Source organism: Chiloscyllium punctatum, chromosome 3, assembly GCF_047496795.1.
Source record: "Chiloscyllium punctatum isolate Juve2018m chromosome 3, sChiPun1.3, whole genome shotgun sequence".
NCBI lineage: Eukaryota > Metazoa > Chordata > Chondrichthyes > Orectolobiformes > Hemiscylliidae > Chiloscyllium > Chiloscyllium punctatum.
The window spans coordinates 83947750-83974491 of NC_092741.1; the positions used below are offsets into that span (position 1 = coordinate 83947750).

Here is a 26742-nt window from a genome sequence, read left to right on the forward strand (position 1 = left end):
TGGTCTGGTGCTATGATCTCTTTGATGATAAGATATAGGAGCAGAAGTATGCCATTTTCTATCAAGTCTGCTCTGCCCTTCTGTTAGATCATGGCTCATGTTATAATCCTTAACTCCACTTTCCTACCTTATCCTCATAACCCTTGATTCCTTTACTGACTCAAATTCTTTCTGACTCAGCCTTAAAAATACATAACGACACAGCCTCAACAACCTTCTGCAGGTAAAGAATTCCACAGATTGATTGCTTCAAGGAGAAAATAATTCTTCCTCTCTCTTTCTTAAATGGATGACTCCTTACTGTGAGATTAATGCTATCAGGTCCTGGAGTTTCCAACAAAAGAAAACACTGTGTCCTCATCTGCCCTGTCAAGTCTCATGATAATTTTATATGTTTCAATAAGGTCGCCTAGTGTTCTTCGAAGCTTCAATAAATACAAGCCCTATTCATTCATTCTCACCTTATTACAGGATCTTTCTATACCCAGAATCAATCCAGTGAACCTTCTCTAGACTGCCTCCAACACCAATATTTCTTATGTAAGGAAACCAAAACTGTTCACTGTATTCCAAGTCTGGGCTGGCTTGTGCCTTAAAGACCTTTTAACAAGATTTTAACAAGACTGCTTTATTTTTAGGACCTGCCCCCAGTGGAAACTCCCTTTTTGCTCTATATCAATTTGCTGCCATATCTGCTATATCTGTCCTGCAGTTGTACAGGATATGCTAGGGTTACCAATGGTGTTGTTTGGGAGCTTGACTGTACATTATAATTTTGTGAGTATGACTTTATCAGGCTGGTGCTTGTCTAGTCTGTGATTTTGCTTGGCTTATATTGGCACTAGCCACCACGTGTTAGTAAGAAGGAATTAGCAAAGGCAACATGGCTCTGTTTGCCTTTGTTGTTCTCCTGCCTAAGTCGATGCTGGGTGATCTGTCTGTTTCAATCCTTTTAGACTTTCAGTGGCTTGATACAGTTGAGTGATTTGCCAGGTTGTTTCAGAGGGCAGTTAAGGGTTAACCAGATTGCAGAGGATCAGTGTTCAAAAGGAGGCTATAGACCAGGTACGGTTGGCAGATTTCCTTCCCTAAAGATCATTAATGGATGAGATGTCTCTTTACACTAATGGTTTCATAGTTCCAGATTTTATTGAATTTAAGTCCTACCATTTACCATGGTAAAATTCAAACCCAGACTCCTTGCGTATTTCCTGGCCTTTGGATTACTAATGCAGGAACTACCATCTGATTATCTCCCCTCTGGATTTGTGAGATCTTGTCTATTAACCTTCCTACTCGGCACCCTGCACATCTCGAACCAAAAATTAACCATCCCTACACCACATGGATTGCAATGGTTGAAGAAGGCAGCTCACCACCACCTTCTTAAGGGCAACTAGGGACAGGCAATAAATACTGGCCCAGACAATGATGCCCATGTTCCATGAGTGAAAAATGAACATAATAATAATAAAAACTTTCACCTGAGTCAGGTTTTGTAGACTCGAGCAAAAATTCAGGCCTAAGTTACATTTGAAGAAGTCTTCCCATAATCAAATTAATGTCTTAGAGTGCACCATAGTACAATGGAGAAAGTTTACTCATAGCCAAAGGAGAAAAGGAAACTGTTGGATTTAGAAAAAAAACTGAGTTATAAGCAAGTTTAGATTTCATTAGATAACTTTAAACCATATGTTACCTAAGAGATATACTCAAGTTTACTTTCTCAGGTTATCCATTTAAATTGGTATATTTCCAGTTTATAATAGTTGAAAGTGCTGGAGAAACCTATCAGGTTTGGAGTGAGAAATTGAGTTATTGTTTTGCGTCTGATATGACTCTTCCTTATATTGTTCTCCCAGCACTTTGAGGCTTACTCTATGAGCAGGACTTTTTTTTAGAAGGTTGTTTTTTTTCATCTAGTGGCATGGTGTTACTTGACTATGGGTGAGACCTCCTTTTCCATTTGGGGAGAATATCCCACTTTTGTTTCCAGCTACTTGGATGGCTGGCTCTTCTGACTAATGTCAGTAACTGAAAAGAAGCTGTCTGAGGCTGGAATTTAGATAAATCCAAGGCATCAGCTGTTTATGGTTAGAAAGGGGCTGGAGGGCTAGGTCTGAGAGAAGCCAGCAGTCATCGTCCTTGTAGGTACGAATGACATAGACGGGACAAAGTAATCAATAAGAAGAACAATGAGGCAAATTAAGAAGGAGAACTTCAAAGATCATAATCTCTACATTATTTCCTGATCCACAAGAAAGTTGACATAGGGCAAATGGGAATAGAGATATGAATGAGTGACTCACAGACTGGTCTGGGAAAAGTGGCTTCCAGAAAAGGAGCATTGGCATCAGTTCTGGACGAAGTGGAATCTGTACCAATGGAATTGTTTCCACTTGAGCCAAATTGGGCCTGGTGCTCTTACCAACCATGTAACTTGGGATGTGGAGCGGATTTTAACTGAAATGGTGTGTATAAGGGATCAAATTTAGGAAGTTGCGATAAACCTCAAAGTACAGCCAAGGCCAAAAAGAAATCATGGTTTGGAGATGCCGGTGTTGGACTGGGGTGTACAAAGTTAAAAATCACACAACACCAGGTTATAGTCCAACAGGTTTAATTGGAAGCACACTTGCTTTCGGAGTGACGCTCCTGATGAAGGAGTGTCGCTCTGAAAGCTAGCTAGGCCTGAATTTTTGCTCGAGTCTACAAAACCTGACTCAGGTGAAAGTTTTTATTATTATTATGTTCATTTTTCACCTGTTGGACTATAACCTGGTGTTGTGTGATTTTTAGCCAAAAAGAAAGGTATTGCTTTGGGAAATGAAACACAGGCAGTGACGAGAAGGGGCAAATGTTAAGGTAAACCAACAGATTAGACTGGAATTTGCAAAAAAAAGGATAAAATTAAATACACCATCTGGATGCATTTTGCATTTGAAGCAACACAGATGAATTAAGAGCACAAATAGAAATGAATAAGTACCATTACATAGAGATGGCTGCAGGATGACATTAATTAGGGCACTAATCTTGAAGGGTACAGGACATTTAGGTCTGACAGGAAACAGGAATTGGTGAGTGAGTGACTTTTTTGTTGCTAATAATATTAGTAGAACAGAGAGGAATGACCTAAGTTCTGGATACCAGTATGTGGAATCAGTTTGGATCAATATGAGACATGATGAAGGCACAAAATCACTATAGGAGAGGTGCACAAGTCCCCTGACAGTAGTCTCACAGCAGGGTCAATCATAAAGAAGAAATGATAAGACTTTGTGAGAAAGTAATGGCAATAATCAAGTGAGATTTTATACTGTGTATGAACTGGAAACGTGAGATGAACAAAATTAACCAAGATGAGATGTGCATAAGATGTTTTTGGAATAGTTTCTTAGATAAATATGTTCTGGGTCAACCAGAAAGCAGATTATACTGGACCTGGTATTGCACAACAAAATAGGATTAATTAATTACCTAACAGTAAAGGCATCGCTCAATAGCAGTGACTATAACGTGAATAAATTTTATATTCAGTTTGAGGAACAGAAGAGTGGGTGCAGATGTTTTTAAAATAAGTAAAGCCAATTATTAGGGCAGGGAAGCAGATCTAACTAAATTGAATTGGCGAAACAAGTTAAATTTAATAGATTGAATTTATTTCAATAGATCAACAGGGGTGAAGTTGTAGACAATGGAGGATTTATTTCAGAATACACAAAATAGACACATTCCAAAGAATAGTTTCCAAGAGACAGATTTATCATCTGTGGTCAGCTAGAAACAATAAAAGGTAGTCTCCAATTTAAAAGAAAAAAAAGTGTGTAATTGTGCAAAGATGGTTGGCAAGACAGAAGACTGGACAGAAAATGTTTTAAAAAGTGAGCAAGAAAGCTGGGAAATAATCAAAGTGTAAGGAAAGTTAAGTTGAAGTATTTTTTAAAAAACAGTTTTCTATAAATATTCAAAAAAGAAGAGTGAAAATCAAAATGAGCATCAGTCCTATCAAAAGTGGAGAATTTGTAATTGAAAATAAGGAGATGGCAGATGAATTGACCAGGAATTCACTGCAGGGGATATATGCAATAAATCAGGGAATAGAAGGGACGGAGGAATTCAGGAAAACCATATTCACTGGAGAAGGAGTACTGAGTAATTGGTGGGACCTGTGAGTTGGTAAGTGTCAGCATTCTGATGGACCTCAGCCTTAGGTCTTAAAAGAAGTGGTTAGGAAAATAATTGATGCATTGATTTCAATTTTCTCAAACTCACTTGATTCTGGAAAGGTTCCATTCGATTGGAAATTAGCAAATATGACTCCTTTATTCAAAACAGAAGTCAAAAGCTGTTATTGTAGGAGTTATAGTAAGATATTATGATAATTTCAACATAATTAGGCAGAAACAACATTGTTTTGTGAACAGGAAATCAGATATATCAATCTATTGAAATTCTTTGAGGAAGTAACATGCTTTGGATAAAAGGGGGCCAATGGATATATTTAACTTAGATTTCCTGAGACACATGAAGTGCCACATCAAAGGTTATTGTGAAAAATAAGTGCTCATGGTTAGCTTATTAATATGGGTAGAAGATTGGCTGGATAACAAGAAACAGAGAGTGGGCCTAAAAGGGACTTTTTAAGTCTGGCAAGTTAAGGTTAGGGATCAGTCCTGGGAGCTCAACTGTTTACAACTTATACGAAGATACAGATGGTATAGTGCAAAATTTGCTTGTTAAGCAAAGAGGTAAGAGATAAGTTATGAAGAGGACATAAGGAGGCTATAGATAGGTTCAGTGAGTGGGCAAAGATGTGGCAAATAGACTAAGATGTGGAAGCATGAGAAGTTGTCTATTTTGACAAAAAAGAAACACCTTTAAATATTCCACTGAATGTGGGAAGAATGCATAAACCAATAACCATTCTAGAGATGTCAGAAAAATCACACTGTAGCATATGAGAAAATACATTGTTAATTCTCATGCACACCGGAGCACCTGGGGTAATGAAATTGTTTGCCCTATTGGGCAGTGCAGATTTTCATCTGACTCTGTATCATGTGCAATCCAATTCCTGTCAAATGCTGTGTGATTGCAGAACTCTTGAGATGCAGGAGGATCTGAATGTCTGAGCCCATGAATCACAAAGTTAAGAATGCACATATAGCAAGTAATCAGTGAAAGCTAACAGGATGTTATCATTTATTGTGAGAGGATATGATATACAAAAGAGGGTAGATTTTGCTTCAATTTTACAGGGCACTGTGAGACCACATCTGGAATACCGTGCACAGTACTGGCCAATTTATTTAAGGAAGGATGTAAATGCATTAGAAGCAATTAGAGGTAGTGCACCGGTCTAATATGTGGAATAAGTGCAATGTTTTATGAGAAAGGTTTGACAGGCTCAGCTTGTAGCATCTGGAGTTTGGAAGAGTAAGATGCACGTTGTGTGAAATATATAAGATCCTTAGGGATTTTGTCAGGGTAAGGAAAGTATGGTTCCCCTTATGGGAGACTGGAAGCAGGCCAATCAGCCCAGCCAGTCCACACTGACTCTCCAAAGAGCACCCCCTACACTGTAACCCTGCATTTCCCATCGCTAATCCACACACCCCTGGACACTATGGGTAATTTAGCATGGCCTGTCCACCTAACCTACACATCTTTGGACTATGGAAGGAAACCAAAGCACCCAGAGGAAACCTTCACAGACATGGGGAGGATTTGCAAACTCTACACAGACAGTCACCCAAGGGTGGATTTGAACTTGCGTCCCTGGTGCTGTGAGGTAGCTGTGCTAATCACTGTGAGCCACCAAGCTTCCTTATAATTAGGGGTCATGGTTTAAAAATCAGCAGTCACTTTTTTAAAACAGCGATGAAACTTTTCTTTTTTCAGAGGTTCATGAGTCTTTGGAACTCTTTTCCTGAAAAGGCAGTTGGAGCAAATTCTGTGAATATTTTTAAGGCTGAGATGGAGCAATTCTTGTTTAGCAAGAAAGATTATTGGGGTTAGGCAGGAATGCAAACTTGAGGTTACTGTTAGATCAGTGTTGCCCTTATTGAATGGAGCAGAAGGGAGGGCCTGAGTAGCTTACTGTGCTTTTTTGTAAGCTTATTCATATCCTGGATGGGTGCAGGAATGGGTTGTGGAGGAGGGATAACATGGGCTTTCACCATAACTTTGGGGCTAATGATGAGGAAGTATTGGGCTTGCTCCAGTGGGTATGGGGAACCTCGCACGAAGATATCTCTATGCCATCAGGCTAGATAGCTAACTTGGTGTAGATGAGGTACCTAACCGGCCATTAATAGGCCCCAGTGTGAACAGGCCACCTGATAGTCCATTGCTTGGTCATGGAGGGCAAGGTGGTAAACACACAGTATTTACAGCTTCTTACCCTCATTTTCCAGTAGGTAACCATAAAATTCCATCCTATGACTAGAAAGTGAATTGCAGATAGTCATACAGTACAGAAACAGACCCTTCAATCCAACCAGTCCATGCCGAAAATAATCCCAAACTAAACTAGTCCCACCTGCCTACTTCTGGCCCATCTCCCTCCAAACCTTTCCTACTCATGTATCCATCTAAGCGTCTTTTAAATGTTGCAACTGTACCCACATTCACCACTTCCTCAGGGAGTTCATTCCACATGGAAACCACCCTCTGTGTAAAGAATTTGCCACTCATGTCTTTTTAAAATCTCTCTTCTCTCACTTTAAAAATGTGCCCTGATACAGAGTCAGGTGAAAATCTGCACTGTCCTAAAGGGCAAACAGTTTCATTACCCCAGGGGCTTCAGTGTGCACTGAGAATTCACAACGCGTTTTCCTGTATGCTGTAGTTTGAATTTTCTGATGCCTCTAGAATTGTTATTGCTTTATGTATTCTTCATTCATTCAGTAAAATATTTAAATATGATTTCCCAAATTCTTGCTCCTGTCGGAGAACTTCAATCGCTGGCTAAGCATATCTGGAAATAATTATTTGATTGACACCTAGTTTGTTTCATGCACAGCTTCTAATGGATAGAAAGTCAAGTGGAGCACATGATGATATTTAGATGTATGCAGCCACAAAAACAGATTTTCAATTGAATTGAAAAAAGAAGCCTTCAAGTCTCAGGGTGCAGACTGCTTCCACATTTCATTTGGCAGTGATTAGTGATTCTTTTCATTTGAAAGTATACTTAAATATAAGCCAGAAATCACTAATGCTAGATGGGTGAGAGGAAGTGCCAGTTGGTTTCAGCTGATGAAGTTGGTCAATAATATCTTGTGACAGTTCATCTGTGGCATTTGATTTTGTACCTTTTCCAATTTTCTTCTGCAATTCTGTTTCTTTTGTAACTATTTTCATTTTGCTTTTTAATTCTTTATCATCTGTGCATTGTTGCTCTTGGGTGAGTGTCTATTTCAAGCCTGTCAGAATCCATAGCTTGTATGACTTTTTAAAGAAAAGCATTGAAAATGTTACCTTGAGCTGTTCACATTGAGGGCCCTGTAGGTTGCCGTTCGTGTAGTTTCTGTTGAGGTTGAATGTCCAGGGTTTTTTATTTCATACTTCAGCTGATACAGTCGTTCATGTCAGTATTTGTGAAACTTCAGTCTCTGGTCCTCTTACGTCATTGCTTGGGCATTTATTATTTATTTGAAAGGAAGTTTGTTATTGTATAAGTTAAGGTTAAGTGTCTACAGGTGGAGGTGACTCATTGTATTATCACTTATGCAGATATAAAGTGAAACTTACTGACACCAGGAATGAGTTGAATATTTAGAAGTATAACAGTTCTAAAATCTCACTTTGTGAATGGCTCTAAAATGGAGTAATGATTGACTTCCACTCTCCTCCTTCACCAACCAGTTATAAGAAGCTTAACAACAGGATTGGTGGATGAATGTGAAGCCACAAAATTTCCATTTTATTTTGCATTCACTTTCCTGTTTATACTGTTAGTATGCTTTTCCATTCAATCCTTGCATCAATTTTAATGTTTTCTGGCTTTTGTAAATTGCGAGGAACCATTGGTTGGATTTCACTCTGGAGTATCATTTCCTGAGGTCCCCAGCTTGCCATCTTCTTTGGTTCCCCAGCATTAAAACTATACCACTCTGCATTAATTAGTACTAAATTGCTAATTCTATTCCATATGCCACAAAAACCTGTGATGCAGAAACAGAAATGTCACTGTGTTACTGCAGGGAGTATTTCCAAGGTTGAGATTAACACGCACTGAGATACCTTAACGAGCATTGCACCCAACTTGGGAGACTTTGACATGGATGTTAGATACCATCCATTTAAAAGTTTCTATTCCCAAGCAATGAATATCTTATTGTGATCAGAACAAATTTAATTTAGTCTGACGAGGATTGTTCACATATTTCTCAAAAGACAGTATGCAAGTTCCTGTCAGAAACTATAATAACAAAAATTCATTCCTGAGATTTGTCCTAGAGAACGTGGTGTGAGCTTTCTTCTTGAATCTTTGCAGTATCTGGGGTTATGGGACAGCCACAATGTTGTTAGAAATGGCATTCCAGTATTTTGACCCAGCCACAGAGCTGTCTTTGTTTAATCAATTAAGAAACTGAAGATTATGCTATGATAACCTTAAATAGGTCTGTGTGTTTTAACAAATTCAGTCTCTTCATTAAAATTTGGTTACTGTAGATGGTTGGCTGGATATTCTTATTAAAAATACCTACTTTCCACAATTACGTTAATTCATAGCTTTAGTTACCATTCTTAAATGCATGAAAGAATATTTTCTCAAGTACTTTGTTTCTTGTAAATTAGACTTTAAAATGGTGTCCAATGGTCATGGATCAACATAGGTATTATATTCAGAAATGCAATTTTGAGCACAATTTGAACTCATATCATTAATTGTAACTAACGTAGAAGTTTGGGCCTGGTACTTTGAGGAATTATTGGTCAATTATAATGATTGGGTTATGGGTATACATGGTCAGCAAATCAAATTCACATCTAATACTGTTGCACATGCTACAGGGGCTATTAATTCAACAAAAATGCTTATTGTGTCAGTATAACTTCCCAATAATGCTCATGGAGGAAATAAAGGATAAATAAATAACAAATAATATATTTGGAGAGATGACCAGATCAATTTTAAGTAACTTATTATAAGACTGTATAAGCATTTGGAAATTTTAAAAAAAGATTGCACTCTTCAAATGGGTCATCAAATGTGACATCAATCATTCCAAGAAATAGATCATAAAATCTTCAGCACTGGAACATTTTCCCCATGGAAGGGGATGACAAAATAAAGTTGATTAGATGTCATTACTGACTGAAAGTTCTGGTCATTGGAAATTCAAAGAAAGGTTTCAGAAGGATTACGATGTAAGTCTTGCTAATGGTCATAAAGACAGATGCTCCATCTCCACGTTGACTACATTGACAGTATGAAAGGGCATTTGTGTTAGAGATTTACTCACTGTAGAAATGATATTTGTAAAACCTTCAAAATATCTTAGTCTTTGATATGGAAAGGGAAGTTTGAAGGTTTACTGAACTAGCTGGGCATGATGAGAGATGTTCAAAAGGTTTTGTAGTGATATGATGTAGTTAGTAACGTAGGAGTTGATAAAGAAATGAATCAATGATATTATGGGAGAAAATGTGTCCAGTAAAGTGGATTATAGAAGGCCATAGTTACTGGAAATGAAGGCAGGTGATATTACTACATTCGAAATATTGCTAATTGTGTGATAATTGGATCTGCACTTGTATGGCAGATAGATCTAAAATTGAAAAAGTTTGCATATCTTACAATGCCAAACAAAACAGCTAAAAGGATTCAAGGTAAAAAAAAAAGAGCTAGATTCAATTTATTCTGGTGCACTCAAATTAATGAAAGAGGCCATGTGTTATGAACTGCTGAATAATTTCAGTCAGTCAGATGATGAATGAAAAACACACATGGTGCCCTTATATTTAAAAAAATAATTAAAATCACATCCTGGAAACTATAGGGCAGTGAATTTCAACTCTTGTGGTAGAAAAGTTAATAAAAACATGATTAGCAATGATCATCTAAAATGTACAGGGCTGACAAGAAATAATAAACACAGCTTCAGAATGTTAAACCTAATCAAGCATTTGGGGAAGCAACTAAAATGTCAGATTGAGGAAACAAAGAATGCACCAAGAACTCAAATTCCCTAAACAAAGGGCATTGTGCAACAAATTCCAAATTTTTTAAGCGTGAATGGAAAGGATGAGTGACCATTTAAAAATATCCGGTATAGTTTCAGCCTCGTGGAAATCAGATGGGTGAGCAGGGAAAAGAAGAGTCGAAAGGATTGTGGTATAACCATTTTTTAATGATTTCAGGATATCCCAAAATACTTTATAAATGATGAAGAACTTTTGAAATCCAGTATTTCTTGGAATGTAAGAAATGTCGCAGTTTAGTTTAGTTACATGCAGTCAAAATCACAATGAAATAAATGACCTGTTGTTTGTTAAGAAATGGACAAGGGTCAGGCCACTGAGTGAGATCCCCCTACTCTTCTTCAAATATGTCACAAATATAGTTTACCTTCATTCAGATTCGACCTTTGCTCAATATCTCATCTGAAAGAGGGTACCATAAACAGCATAGAATTTCCTCAGTACAGCACTGGACTGTCAATCTTGGTGATAGATTCAAGAGTTGAGCTGAGTCAGGAGTGCTACCAATTGAGCCAATTCTGACACCTAGTTAACTTAAGCTCAAATTTCCTGAATATAATTAACTAGTAAAAAGTAAAACACAAAAAACCATAATAGTACGGTTTGCAATTGCTAAGAACTTCCATTATAATTCAATCTTGAAATGGTTTTTTGTAAATGCCTCAACAATTTACTGTTTATTCCTGATTCAGTCTTGACCTATTTATTACATTAATGTGACAGATTTGGCTGTTACTATTGGTTAACTCCTTCCAGACTTTGTTTGTTCTTTTTTGGCTTAAATTGAAATATATTCAGAAGATTTTTCTCAATAAATGTATGTAACAGATCCATATTACCTATAGAATACTGTGATCACTGACCTCTTCTTACACAGTTTTAATTCATTTTTCACAGAAGACAACATTAAACCATATATGAAAGGGAGGAATGAAGATCATGAAAGTATGTCTACAACCTTGAGCAATGAGGTTCCTCTTTCTAACACCGATTCATCTATTACAGCAATTGATGTACCAGTATCTGAAACAAATCCATATTCTGGTTATACTTTCAGTCAACCATCATACTCAACTAAACAAGAAGAGTTCTGGACTCCAGAAGGCAACCTTAATCTGCAAAGTCCCAGAAAAAAACTCACTGCTCTAGACAGACTGACAAATGAAAGTGACCAAACTGGGTTTTCTCCAGTAGACACTGAAGCAACTAGATGGTCAGATCCTTCTGAACAAAGTATAAAGCACAGTCCTAGCGCTGGGTTTGACAGTTATGAGTCAGAGGTACCTTACAACAATGCAGACATTATACAGGCACCTGCAGAAAGCAGTGACCATACAAAAGGATCATCTGTGTCAATTGGAGAAATACCATTCAGTTCAGAGGACGACTATGATGCACAAGATGCTACTGAGAGGCAGAAGAACCCATTTTCAAGGAATTCATCAAAATTACTATCAGAAATTCTGCAGGGTGTTAAAAAGCCACAAAAAGACATCACCAAAAGTGAAATAAATTCAGACACAATAACTGAGCAAAATCCGATAAATGCAAATGTTGTGAGCAAATCTCCTGACATGGATGGTCTGTTTACTTCAAGATCTTCAAATTTAAAGCCAGTTGCAACTAACACAAAGATCAATGAATCAAAGGGGAAACATCAAGAGAAAGATAATATCATTGACCAAAGTTCTGAATCAGATAAACCAATAGGTTTAATGAACAACAGATCTAGCCAAATCAAGAAGCCAGGCGAATATAGCAATGATGCACCAAATCTAACATTGGGAAGAGGAGAGACTGAACATTCAAAGAGAAAAGGAATTTTAAAACGTAGTCCAAGTAGTAGCTCCACCGAGTCAGAAAACCTTTCCAGGTGGACCCCAATTCGGTCCACAGAGGATGTGGATCCATTGCCAGAGCAGGCTGAGGATTCTGATGGCACTTCAAAGATGGAGACAGGTGGCAAGCAAGTGAGGTTCTCTGCTAAAATGAAGAAGGAACCACTGACAAATATAACAGAAGGACATAAAATTGATGAATCTCGTAACTCTTCATTGATAATGAGAGAAGACAATTCCATGCCATGGCTAGAAGATGGTAATTCCAGCGTTTACTCCTTGTTGTCTCCAACTCCAGCTCAAAAATATGAAAATGAACCAGATGTTGATCAGTTTTTGTCTGACAAAGGAACAACTGAGCAGGAATATTTACCATCACAAAAATGGAGAGATGATTCAGAGGCACAGCAGAAAAGCTATCAAGGTATGCTTGTAATCTGATTGTCCAGTTAAGACATTTAAGGTAATTTTCTTGAACTGATGAAAGTGCTTTTCCTTACTCACTTTGATAATTTATGTTTTTGTTCCTCTGCCAATTGAAAGCAACTCTTCAGTACATCTCAAATGACAAACAGTGACCTTTAATAGAACTTGGGAAAGGATTGGAGAGAGGAGAGAAGTTGTTGGATGAGAATAGAGGGAAGGAAGCACAGAAATAATGGATAGAAGAGATAGAGGACAGAAATGGATGCAAATGGATGAAAAATGACACCAGGGAGGAAAATGAAGGATAGGAAATAGGTGGGTGAGAGGGTTAATGGGGTAGGGAGCAGGAGTGGTGGCAGGGAAAGGACAAATATTTTGCGAACAACTTTAACTCTGTCAGAGGTCCAATTGAAAATACTTAAATAAAAAAGATATGGCAGCTAGACAGCTGCTTGTGAAGAATCACAGGAGTGAAAAACAATAGAGGCAGTACACTGGCTGGGGAAAGTCTGTATTCACTACAATGGAACTATTGATCCTCAATCTAAATAACTCCATTAGATGTATTCATGTTTCTGCGGTCAACTATTCTGAGGGCCAGTATAAATTAATAGATCCGTGTATGTCCCTTAAATGAAAAGAGAAGCCCGACAGGAAGTTCTGTCTCTTTTTTTTTGATTCATTCATGGGATAGGGGCAACACTGCCAATCAGCATTGAGTGTCTCATCTCTAAGTGTCCATCGGGCAGTTAAGAGTCACCCATATTGTTAAGGTCTGGAGTCACATGTAAGCCAGACCAGGTAAGGACAGCAGTTTACTTCCCTAAAGGACATTAGTGAACCTCTTAACCTTCAGATATCAGTGGTTTATATCTAGTGAGTGGAAGGCCTCAAAGGTTTTCCCTGTTTAAGTGGAGCAGTACCTTAGTAACTTTTCAAAGCATAAATGATGGACCCATTACTATCATTTGATCGTGACAAACAGTCATTGTACTCTTTCTCCTGACCCAGCCTCAAGAACTTATTGTGAAAATATGGAAATTATCAGATAATTGTTCCAATTAGAACTATTAGTCGCCAAAAGTTGATGTAAAATCTTGTCTGTGATTTTTCAAGACGTATCTTGAAATATTGAACCTGTTTTAATTTGGAATTACAGAGACGTGCAGGATAGGTTGATTGGCCATCTGAAATTGCCCATTGTGTCCAGGGGTATGCAGGCTTAATGGATAAGCCATGGGAAATGCAAGGTTACACGGATAAGGTAGGGGAGTGGATCTGGATGGGATGCTCTTCAAAGGATCAGTGTGGACTCGATGGGTCAAATATCCTGCTTCCACACTGTAGGAATTGTGTGATTCTAGTGTGAGCATCTCTTTTTAAAGCTTAAGATAAAAATAGTTTGTGAATTCAGATTGCTGTTGAATAATTTTCAAAAAACTATTTTTGAAAAAAGATAGTTTAACTGGAGCTATATTTTTAGAAATATTCTAGAACTAGAATTAGACTAATTATTTCTCTGTTGAAATCAGGTTCCATTGGATTTGATCAATTTTCCAAACATACCCTCACTCAGAATTATTAAAAAAAGTATTATAAACATTTTTCTGCAAAATGTGGGCTAAAGAGTAGCAGACGGAGTTTAATTCAGATCCATGCGTAGAGCTGCATTTTGGTAAAACAAACCCAGGGCAGGTTTTATACAGTTAATGGTAGGGCCCTAGGGAGTGTTGCTGACCAAAGAGACCCAGAGGCATAGGTTCATTGTTTCTTGAAAGTGGAATCACAGGTAAGCAGTGTGGTGAAGAAGGCTTTTGGCATGTTTTCCTTCATTGGTCAATGCATTGGGTGTATGAGTTGTGTTGGCATGTTGTGTCTATACAGGACATTGGTTAGGCCACTTTTGGAAGAATGGATTCAGTTCTGGTCTCCCTGCTATAGGAATGATGTTAAATTTGAGAGGATTCAGAAAAGATTTATAAGGATGTTGCCAGGATTGGAGTGTTTGAGCTGCAGGGAGTGGCTGAAGAGGCTGGGGCTTTATTCCCTGAAGCATTAGAGACTGAGGGGTGACCTTATAGAGGTTTATAAAATCATGAGGAGCATGGATTGGGTAAATAGGTCTTTTTCCCAGGGTAAGGGAATCCAAAACTGGAGGGAATAGGATTAAGGTGAGAGGGGAAAGGTTTATAAGGGACCTAAGGGGAAACATTTCCACGCAGAGTGCATGTATGAAATGATCTATCAGAGGAGGTGGTGGAGGTAGATACAGCTATGAATTTTAAAAGTATCTGGACGGGTCCATGAATAGGAAGGGTTTAGAGGAATCTGGACCAAATGCTGGCAAATCAGACTATTAGTTTCGGATATCTGGTTGGCATGAATGAGTTGGACCAAAGGACCTGTCTTTGTGCTTTATAACTCAATGACTCTAAGTCAGGTATAGATGCCGTTTATTGAGAATATCTGCTCACTTTTGTAGTGTTCTCTGATGTTTGAAGCTTTTTTTTTGCATTCTTTGCTGTCTGCTTCAATTTCCATCAATAAATTGACATCTAGAAGTAGAAACTGCCAGAAAGGGAGGAGCTTTGACCCTGTGGCCCATAACAATCGGAGACGTGTTTAGATATTTGAACAGTTGGTGCTACCCAAAGGTCAGCCAAAACTCAAATCATTTTGCGCAGTATATGAAGCTTTGGAAACTGAAAACCACAGGTCAAGTGAAAAGCTATCAAACTGAAGCTGTCGTTTGAGTCCAAGAAGCAATCCAGTTCAAATGAGATTTTGCAGCCAAATGTGTGAAGTAGAACTACATAAGAATCAAACCACTGAACCCTGAAACATTCCTGCTTGTTAGAAGTACGTTTCTGTAGCCAGTGGAGTAATTTCTCCAACAATGGCCCTACGTTTTCTCAGGTGACAGTGCATAGACATTTTGCATTGCTCATTTAGTTTCCCAATACTGTATAAAATAAAATGTTGAATCTAAATTTTTTCCCGCGGATGATGTGCATGGAGGTGGAAAGCCAGCAAAGGTGATCAAAAGTACTATTTAAAACATTGCTGCCTGTATGTTTTACTGGATTGTGCCCAGTATCACACACAAACACACATCCTGATGAATTATTCAGAGTACAGGAACAAGATCAGGCAGTGTGTAGGTATGTCTGTTGGACTTCAGCAGGGACAAGCTAGGAAATGCCTGCAGTACCAGCTGGCCGAAGTTGGGCGTCATGTTCCACCAAACCTAGAAAAATTATCTGGATGCATGAAAAGTTCTATTGTACAGCAGGTTATTTCTAAACTTCCCAACAACCCTTAGTGGCCTCCTCATCATCAAGAGTCTAGATCTTGACCCTAATTTGGATCCCATGTGGTCCCACTTCCCCTGCAATTGATTGGTTTGTGGTGAAACCATCTCCCCACCACCATCCCTACTGTGTATTGGCTCTTGAATGAGCTCCATGATCATGTTAGGAAGATCTACCTCTCTCTCCTGAGATCAATAAACTTAGGAAACAACTAAGAACTCTACCTCAACAAGATCAACACAATTTAAATTATCTGGATTGAACATGCTACTGGTCTGGTCATATCCGCTGCATTAGCAGCAGGAGTTGACCACAGCAGTCAAATGAAAATCAGACCCAACTTCCTTCTTTACATGACATTTTAAAAACATAAATCTTAATTTATTAAATTAAAGAACTCCCGTGTGTTGGGAGGGTTAATTGCTAACTCCTATGTGTCCTCATCCACAAGTTACAAATCCTCCGACTGGAAGTAATTGGTATCTTAAACTGACATCCATAAAAAAATATAGGAAATACTGTTCTTTAACTTAAGGAAAATTAAATTATATGAATATAATCCATCAGTTAAGATTATAAAAAATGTTTGTTAAAGGGATTTTTTGTGGTATTTCTTAGTTATTTCTGAACTACTTTTAAACTATATAATATGTTTCATGTTACAAAATGATCTTTGCATTTAAAGTTTAATATTGAACAATGATAAAACAATTATCATATGAGATAGGTAATCTCATCAGCGTTTAGAGGTAAAGTATGAATTCCTGCTTGATTTGGGAATGTTGATAATTTGACAGAAAGTTTGAATCACGCGGTAAATGAGACTCTGGGATATCTTCCTCAGTCATGGCATGTTATCAGTGGATCATATTTATTGCCTGAAAATGCATCTGTAGACCAGCTGAATTATGATTGCTCTTTTTTTCTGGTTCTTAATATAATATTAGAGTTTTGCTTTCAAACAATAACAGTTTACTTGCAGCATCACTGATATCTCATTGCATCCCTCGGTATCTCCCATTTAATCATACAACACATAATCAGAAATTTCATTCACTGTCAGGGCCACAGACTTGATCTTTCTGTCCATCAGCACTACTTCACGTTGGCTCAGAACTGCTCTGCCCCTCAGTTTCACTTCATCTACCAGCTGATTTAACAGGTTAACAAGAAATAATTTCTTTCCCTCTCGGGCATCAAAGAATGCAAGATGCAACAACTTATCGATACTCACACTCTTCTAGAACCTTCTTCCCTTCCCCTTCCCTCTGACTCCATTCCCTCTCCTCACCCCAGTCCCCATTGAGTTTTTACTATTCTAGACATGCGTATGATCGCTGAACTGGAAGGGTCGAGTTCAGATGCTTTGTCACTACACTAGGTAACATCGTCAGTTAGCCTCCGGTGAAGCGCGGTTGTTATGTCCCACTTTTTATTTGGTGATGTCATTTCCAGTTCTTTTTCTCCGAGAATGGTCCATATCAACCTGTTTAATTATAGAGTTTTGGTTGTAATGCCACGCTTCTATGAATTCTTGTGCGAGTCTCTGTTTGGCTTGTCCTAGGATGGATGTGTTTTCCCAGTCAAAGTGGGTCCTTCCTCGTCTGTATGTAAGGATACCAGTGATAGTGGGTCATGTCTTTTTGCGGCTAGTTGCTGTTCATGTATCCTGGTGGCTAGTTTTCTGCCTGTTTGTCCAATGTAGTGTTTGTTAATGTTCTTGCAAGGTATTTTGTAAATGACGTTTGTTTTACTTGTTGTCCATATACGGTTTTTTAAGCTCATTAGCTGCTGTAGGTGGGTTTGTGGGCTACCATGATGCCAAAAAGTCTGAGTAGTCTGACAGTAATTTCAGAGATGTTTTTGATGTAGGGTAAAGTGGCTAGGGTTTATGGGCACGTTTTGTCTGCTTATTTAGGTTTATTGCTGAGAAGTCAGTGGATTGTGTTTATTGGAAATGGGAAATTACATCACCAAAGTAGCAAAGAAACCAAAACACATAAATAGAAAGTGGGACATAACACTAGCACTTTACCAAAGGCTGACTGATAATGTTACTTAGTATGGCAATGAAATATCTAAAACTGAACTTTCTAGCTCAGCGAGCAAACTCACATTTAGAACCTCAACCTGAGGTAAAAATATTTTCAAAACTCATGACATAATGTTGAATGTTTCTTCCAAGGCCTCCATGCCCAGTTTTTTAGATGAGAGTCCTCTTCTTGTGCCACAGATGCCTTCACCCATCTCTAATACTGTCCCTCCACCTGTACCCTTCCCTCTGGCCTTATATGCATACTCCACCTATTCATTGAGAACTATCAATGCGAACATTGGTCGCCTCAATTTCTCTGCCCCTTAGCCATTTAAACTTATCTCCCCCTGAACTGACTGTACTCCATGCTCTCAAATCCAATGCTGATTTTTTCATTATTATTGCACTTATTCTTAAATCTGTTTATCACTAAATATGAAGTGAATACACATTGAAAACCTGGTTCCCTTTCACTCTAGAGTTGGTTAACTAAATTGGTTGAGCAAATGGCTTATGATGTAAAGGATGCTGACAGTGTTGGTTCAATTCCTATACCAATCTGAGGTTACCATGAAGGACTCTCCTTCTCACCCCCTCCCTTTGCCTGAGGTGTCCTGACCATCAGGTAAAACCACCAACAGTTGGTCTTTCCCTAATGAGAGAATGGCCTATGATCCGGTAGGACTGTAGCAATTTTAACCTTTACCCCTCATACGACAAGAAAACTAGCCAGTTTTCATCAGTTCACTAACTGCTTTGGAATTACTGTCTAAGAATTCTCAGTAGCACATCCTCTGGAGGAATACAGCATTACTTACAGTAATTGCCAGAATTGCCGACAGTGCTAAAAATGAATATACAACACTAGGCTTTATTCTTTAATTGATATTGAGTGAAGGAATCACTGATAGTTATTCAAGTTGCACTTTTCAAAAAGAATGGAAGAATTGCATTTATACAGCACTTTCACAACCAGCAAACACCTCAATTTACTTGACTGCTAATAGAGTACTTTTAAGTGGTCACTGTTGTTATGTAGAAATCATCGCAGCAAAAAACTTTCTCAGTAGATTTGCCCAGCAATATGGTAATAGCCAGAAAACACTTATTTTTATTGTAGATTGCCATGTTACTCTGCACACGTGGAAACTTTGAGGTTGAAGTTAGCTTCAGTGGAGTACTGATGGCTGCAGAGTAACTTTGTTGTCAATAAGTCAAAATTCTAGCCTATATCTGAGCTGCAAAGCTTGAGAAGGTTAGCTGGATAGAGTGAAGTTGCATTTGGAAGCAGTTATGGAATCTAGTGTTATGCCTAAATCAGCCTGTCAGGGTGCTGTTAGGAGACATGCTTGTGACATCATCACAGTGTAATATACAACCTGAAGATGTGAATTTCTCATACATCCCATCTTACCTCAGGGCACTTGAAACATGACGCTCTATTGGAAGCAAAAACTAATACCTTCTATTCACCCTGGACACGTATATGCTGAAGGAATGTCATGTTTGTACATAATAAACAGCTGTAATAAATACATCAGTTTCTTCAATGCCACAATATCCACTCCTGGTTTCTTACCTTATGAGAGATTGCATCAGTATTGCTGCATCAAGTACAAACAGCCTATTGGTGGCAAACCTCACACCAAGAGTCACTCCAGGAGCTCAGATTGAAATCACAGTGTTCATTTATGGAACTCTGGAGTTTTATTTTGTTAAAGTTTTAGGATTTATAAGGTTCCTCTTTCTATCAGCTACTACAATTGTAAAGCATACATAATTTCCTAAGAAAGCCTAGTCTCAGATTTTTATTACTTTAATTCATTGCTAATTCCCAACTAAATGCATTCACCAGTCAATAGTCTTTTTTTCCCTCATCCACGTCCCCAGCTGCTCATAAACATATACCTCCGGGTAAGCTCATTACCTCCGGCATTTTTGCTGAAATGGTTTATGAAGCTAAGAAGCTGTCATGAGAAGCAAAGGTGTAAATCCTAATTCTGTCACCCAATAAGCAAAATGTGCTCAACCTGAATATACTCAACTAGGCTTTACTCTTTAATTGATATTAGGTGAAGGAATCATGAATAGTTTTCGAAGAGGCACTTTTCAGAAAAGAATGGAAGAGATTAAATGAAACAACACTTTTCACAAACAGAAAATATCTCAGATCACTTTACTGCCAATGGAGTACATTTAAGTGTAGTCACTGTTGCAATGTGGAAATTACCTCAGCCAAAATCTCTCAGTAAATGTGTCCAGCAATATGGTAATATGCGGATTTTGTTTTTCATGTTGATTGAGGGATAAATATTGGCCAGGAACCAGGAATAATTCTTCAGCTCTTCTTCAAAATAATGTGGGATTTTTCACATTCACTCAAACAGGGAGACAAGGCTGTGGTTTAATATGTCATCTGAAAGATGGTATGTCCAACAGTGCAGAAGTTTCTCAGTGTTCAAGGTTGGGTTTGCAAAGGCAAATTTGGCTTGCATTCAGAATTTTTTTGTATTTCTTATCAGGTCTATTAACACAACTGTCAACTTGGCTAATGTGCTTTAGATTTATATATGTCAAGTTATTGAAAATAAACAAAGCCTTCAGTCTTAATTAAAGTCATAAGATAAGGTCATGAAGATTGCATTGCCAAAACTGTTGTAATTCTTGGTTTACTACCTTATCCTCAATTAGAGGTTGAGTGGTGACCTTAAAGAGGTTTGTAAAATTATGAGGGGTATAGATAGGGTTAACAGGAGATGTCTTTTCCTTAGAATGGGGAATTTCAAGTCTGGGAGTATATTTTTAGGGTGGGAGGAGAGAGTTTAAAAGAGATGTGAGGGGCAAATTCTTTACACAGTGGGTAGTTTGCGTGTGGAATAAACTTCCTGAGGAAGTTGTGGATGTGGGCACAGTTACAACATTTAAAAGACATTTAGCTAAGTACATGAAGAGGAAAGATTTGGAGCGATATGGATCCGGAGCAGACAGGTGGGACTAGTTTAGTTTGGAATTGTGTTTAACATGCACTGATTGGACCAAAGGGCCTGTTCTGTGCTGTATGATTCTGACTATGACTCTGAGTGTTGAAATATTAAAATGATGAAAGTAAACTTAAAATATAGTTGGAAATCGCAAAATTTGGTAAACTGAATGAGAGTTGCATTGATTTTATTTGTGTATTATGTGAGAAGAGTTAGTGAAATTATCTCTTCTAATGACGGATATATCAAAACACTATGAGTATGAACAAATTTAGTAGTTAAATTTAATGCAGTGAGGGGATTGGTAAGATTGTGATTTTTTAAAAGGTTGGAAATTATTGACAATTTTAAATATGGTAAATTCAATTGTTATGTCACATGTTGATTACTATCTAAAGGGCATAGATTTTTAAAAATATAATATTTACATAAATAAGGAAGCAATTGTACAATAACCTCTCGCCATTTAACTTCTGGATGGTAAAAATTACAGAGCGAACAGATATGCTTTGCTGTATCCCTCTATTTAATTAGAGTATTAGTGAGTATTGAGGAGGTTTGTAGCTCAGGTTCAGGTTCTGGATGTAGATTTGCTCACTGAGCTGGAAGGTTCATTTTCAGATATTTCATCACCATACTAAGTTTTGCTTTTCTTTATAGGGTCTTTCAAGTTCATTTGCTGCTGTTTTAGTGTGTTGGTGGGTTCTTGGAAATGACTACCAGACTAGTCAGACCTCTTTGCATCATGGTAACCCACAAACCCACCTACACACTTCAACAGCAGCAAATGAACAGACAACAAGCAAAACTAATGTAATTTACAAAATACCTTGTAAGAACTGTAACAAACACTAGATTGGACAAACAGGTAGAAAACTAGCCACCAGGATACATGAACATCAAGTAGCCACAAAAAGATGTGACCCTCTCTCACTAGTATCCTTACATACAGATGAGGAAGGATACCACTTCAACTGGGACAACACATCATCCTAGGACGAGCCAAACAGAGACATGTGAGAGAATTCCTGGGAGCATGACATTCCAACCAGAACTTTATCAACAAACACATGAGCTTGGATCCCATTTACTAATACTCCCTGAGAAAAAGAACAGAAAATGACATCACCACGGGAAATGACGTCACCCAACCCAAGGAAACCTAAACACATCAATAGAATGTGGGCCATGCCACCAGTGCTTCATCCGGAGGCTCACTGATGATGTTATCTAGTATGGTGATGAAATGTCTGAAAATAAACAGCGTATTATTACCTGCAGTCAAATTTACACAACATATTTTCAAGCCTTTAAAATCCTATCATACCATGTAAGAGCAAATAAAACTTGATGAATTGATTTTCTCATTTATGATTTTTTCTACTTGCAAATATAATCTACAGCCTTAGCAAGGGTTTGGTTATTTCATTACATTCAGTTCCGTGTCTGCTCAGCTTAGTAATATTCAGGAAACAGTAACAATGGTATCTCAGTGGGAAACCAGAGATCATGGTCTAGATTTTCATGCCTCTGTCTGTGTCAGGAGCTGGCCTCAATCTAAAAATGATGCATGAGAATGTAATTTTGAGATTCATTCTTTTTTGATTTGTGGTCATTTTTTGTGGTTTAGCTATGAACTCACACACAGCAATCTTACTTTTGCCAACTTTATTGTGGGGCAGACATTTTAGACCCCAGAAACTTTGATGGATTTTGGGCTGGTTTTTGCAGAAAATAAAATTTTTGGCAGGTAAATATACATGTACATTTCTCTAAGATGTTGCTAATCTCATTTATTATTTTAAAAATTTTTATCTATATTATGTATACTACACACACACGTATAAGTTTACTGCAGTGATTACTGATCGGACTTTGTTCTTTTCCAAAGTAAGTTAAGTTGACCAGCATAACTTCAGGTGTTTGCATGCATTATAGTACTTTATGCAATGGATAGAATACCCTTCTAGATTCTACATTCCGGGGAATCTAACTTTAATGTCTCATTTTCAATAATACTTCAATCTGTAGGTTGATTTTTAAATTCTGAGATCAGTTGAGTCTTCAAAACATTCTCTTCCAGTACTCTCAAATCTTAAGCCCTATCATCCCATTGAGAAGACCTCAAAAAGGTCAGAAGATAATCAAAATGTGGAAATCTTCATTTAAAAATAATTTCATAGAAACACAACTCTCTCAGCAACTCTATAAACTATCACGCTAGCAGGGCCAATAAAACTTTCATTGAAAACTGCATCCATATCCTTGACACCACCTAAGCTTCTCTGAATAAACACATAAGCACCAAAAAATAGTTCCGATAAAAAATAAATGTATTACAAGCTCACTTGGCTGTGACAGGACAAGCTGCAGACAGAGTCTGCCCATACGCTGATGATGTCACTATGTGTATACACTGCCAAGGGGTCAGGAAGGTGAGGCACTGACTGGTCCGCAAGTGGGAGTAGGACAAGGCCAGGAGTGAGAGATGATGAGTGAGTGGGTGGGTGTGGGGATGCTTATATTGGGAGGTAGTGGGTGGAAAAAAATCTGCTTGAGGAGCAAGAGGAACCAAGGTCACCAATCACTGACAGTAATGCCTCTCTCTGGTCATTAATTGGCAAACTAGGGGAAATCCATGTGAATGACTGTTTTCACAGCACCATCTGCCATTCCCCATTTAATAATTATAGTGGAATCCCAAGGGCTGCAAGAAAGTTTTAGATGAGGGACAACATCCTCTAACTTAGCGCTGAGACTGATGCTACTGTTTTGGATCCACCATCATCTTTGATGCCTGTTGAATTATTTAATTTACTAATGCCTTAACATTGTGGGTTGATGTGGACAGATCGAAAAATAGGGCTTTCTTTGCTTCCATGACGAAAATTCGATGTCATGTCCTGCTCATTACCAAGCCAAGGAACCTCTGCAGCATTGCCTACTGCCTTGTCCCCTCTACTGTTACAGCACCTCTTACATGTCATGCTTATCTTCAGACTCAACTACATTTGACATGCTTTCTGCTGGATTCTCTCATTCCTCCCACTGTGAATGTCACCATGTCCAAACTATGTTTGACGAAAAGCTATATGATGCAGTCCATACTCTCTTGCATACACCAAGATTTAACATTTAGTATGACCTGAGCCAAACTACAGAACATTTGATCATTCAATCTGTATATTTTTTTGATCATTTATACTGATAACTGTAAAGCAAAAGGTTTATTTTTAATCTTATCTGTGAAGTTATTCCAGTTTTAAAAGGGTGACAAAAATTTAACATGCCCTTGGTCACCTTTGTTGAAAGTAGTAGAATGAACAGCTAGAAATAAAACATGACCTTGGAAAACTATGGCCTATTTAGATTGGATCTTCATGCAGTATTTCTTGTGTCATTGATTTTGGTACAACTGACACAATTGAGCTAGTGGCAAATACAGAACAAATAGTTTACCTGTCAAAACTGCTAAGGATTGGAGATTTATTTAATAAAAGCTGAATACTCTGAGAAAAGAGTGAGAGGTTTTATTAACATTTATACTCAGTACAACTCTGTGAAATTACAGCATTTCATTTATCTCTTTAGACTTATGTATGCTGTGCCTGCAGGACAGAAGCACTATACCTGTCAAAATGGCAATATTTAACAAAAACATATAGAGGACAAAAATGGTCCTTCAGAAATTCAGTATGTCTCTGTATATCAGTCATTAAAGTTTAGGTGGCAGCAAACTATTTCGTCCTATCATAAAAAACTTGATTATTTTTGAAGTGACCATTCAGTCATCCGAGATTTTAAGAGCAATAGGTTAAGCTAATGCAGCTTGAAGATCTCTCTACCTTGTGTCACTGAAACATGATGCTGTTGAGAGCTTGTTATTTTGTTAGTATAGATTGCATTGTGTACAAAGTCAAACAACTTTGTAAATACATTAGTAATTTAATTCATTATCTTGCAAATAATTCAAATCATGTAATATCTAATCATCCTGATATTGCTGTCTAGTTTTGATGCACATTATAGAAATGTAGACACAGATTTTGAAATAATGAATAAGACCTTATTTCATATGAGGAAGATACTGCTTATGCCTCTTCAATAATAGATATGTAACACATCAACATTAGCAGCTACATATGATGTTTCAGAATTTTTCATTTGTCACCCTTGTCTTAGTTTTGCTGGGAGGGGAGTTTCCTCAGAATTGTCTCACCACTATATTTTAATTGGAAATGAGACAGAACTCTGGTTTGGGCACACAGAACATTTTGTACATTATTTGAGTATTATAAACATTCATGCGTACCGGGTTAGGTTTTCACCACAGAGACAGGAAACATGAGTTGGATTTGCTTTGGGATCAGAAGCCTATTTCTGGTGGAAAATGTAATTAAGATTTTCGTATGAGGAAGCCCTTTTTTGATATGAACATGGATTTATTGTCCATCTACTGCCAGTGGAAGTGGGAGAGAGACTGGTCAGATCAAGCGTGGGACATCTTTAGACGTCAAACACCAGCCATCACTGGGACTGTTGTATCCCAAGGAAGAAATCTGATGAATGTTCCAAAGCATTCCAGTGTAGAGGGAGTGCTGGAGGTCTGATTCAAAGGGCAGGATTGCCCTGCCTTCAGTGATGCTGCCTTGGTTCTAATTTTGGAGGCTATGATGGAGAGGTGGAAATCTTCCTAGATGGTCGATGAAGGTGGTTGCTCTGCAGTAGGGCACCTCTCTGTACAGCATATACTCCCTTTGTTTCCTCTTCCCTTCCTGTGTCCTGCTTCAGTAGTAGGGTAAGTGTTAGAATGTATTCAGAAGAATATCTATACTGGATTTTTGGAAAGCAATTGTTAAATTAGGCCGAGTCACCATGGATTTATGAAAGGGAAATAACATTTGACAAACCTGTTAGAAGCTTATCGGGGTTGTTACTTGTTGCACTGATAAAGCAGAACATCTGGTTGTGTTTTTGTTTGGATTTTCAGAAGGTGTTAGATAAGGCCCCAATTCAGGAGATGAGTAAATAAAATTAGAGAGCATGTTACTGGAGCCAATAAACTAATGTGGATTAAGAATTAACAGACAGAAGGCAGAGAGTTGGACTAAATTGGTCACTCTGAGAATAGCAGGCTGTTACTAATGGGATACCACAAGGTTCAGTGCTCATTCCATAGATGTTCACAATCTCTATAAATGATATGTATGTTTTGAGAACAATATTAATATTTTCAAACTTGCTCTTGATACCAAACTAAGAGGGAATGTAATTTATGAGGAATAATCAGGAAATTTCAAACCGGCTTGCACAGGCTAAGTGAATGGGCAGGAACCATGAAAACAAGTTACAATGTAAATGTGAGTGGGTATCTACTTTGATAGAAAAAAAAGCAGAAAGACATCACATTTCTTAAATGGTAAGAGGATGGGAAATGTCAGAGTCCAAAGGTGTCCTTACTTATGAATCACTCAAAGCCAGTATGCAAATGCATGCATTAATAAAAAAGACAAATGACAGAGAATACCTACAGTTTGGAAACAGGCCCTTCAGCCCGACAAGTCCACACCGACCCTCTGAGGAGTAACCTACCCAGACCCATTCCCACAACCTATATTTATCCCTGACTAATGCACCTAACCTACACAGCCCTGAACACTATGGATAATTTAGCACGGCAAATTCACCTAACCTACACAGCCCTGAACACTATCGATAATTTAGCACAACCAGTCCACCTAACCTACACAGCCCTGTACACTAGGGTAATTTAGCATGGCCAATGCACCTAACCTACACATCTTTGGCAGGGGGAGGAAACCGGAGGAAACCCATAGACACAGGGAGAATGTGCAAACTCCACGCAGACAGTTGCCCGAGGCTGGAATCAAACCTGGATCCCTGGTGCTGGGAGGCAGCAGTGCTAACCACTGAGC

At 38.1% G+C, this 26742-nt stretch overlaps 1 protein-coding gene across 1 annotated transcript in view; it reads left to right on the top strand.

Annotated features, from left to right (window-relative positions):
• Positions 1-26742, top strand: part of LOC140461359 (synaptotagmin-like protein 2) — a 275584-nt gene that overhangs the window by 162946 nt on the left and 85896 nt on the right. The window contains exon 7 of the mRNA XM_072555915.1: positions 11113-12477. Within this exon, the coding sequence (XP_072412016.1) occupies positions 11113-12477 (1365 nt within the window). The remainder of the gene's footprint in view (positions 1-11112; positions 12478-26742) is intronic.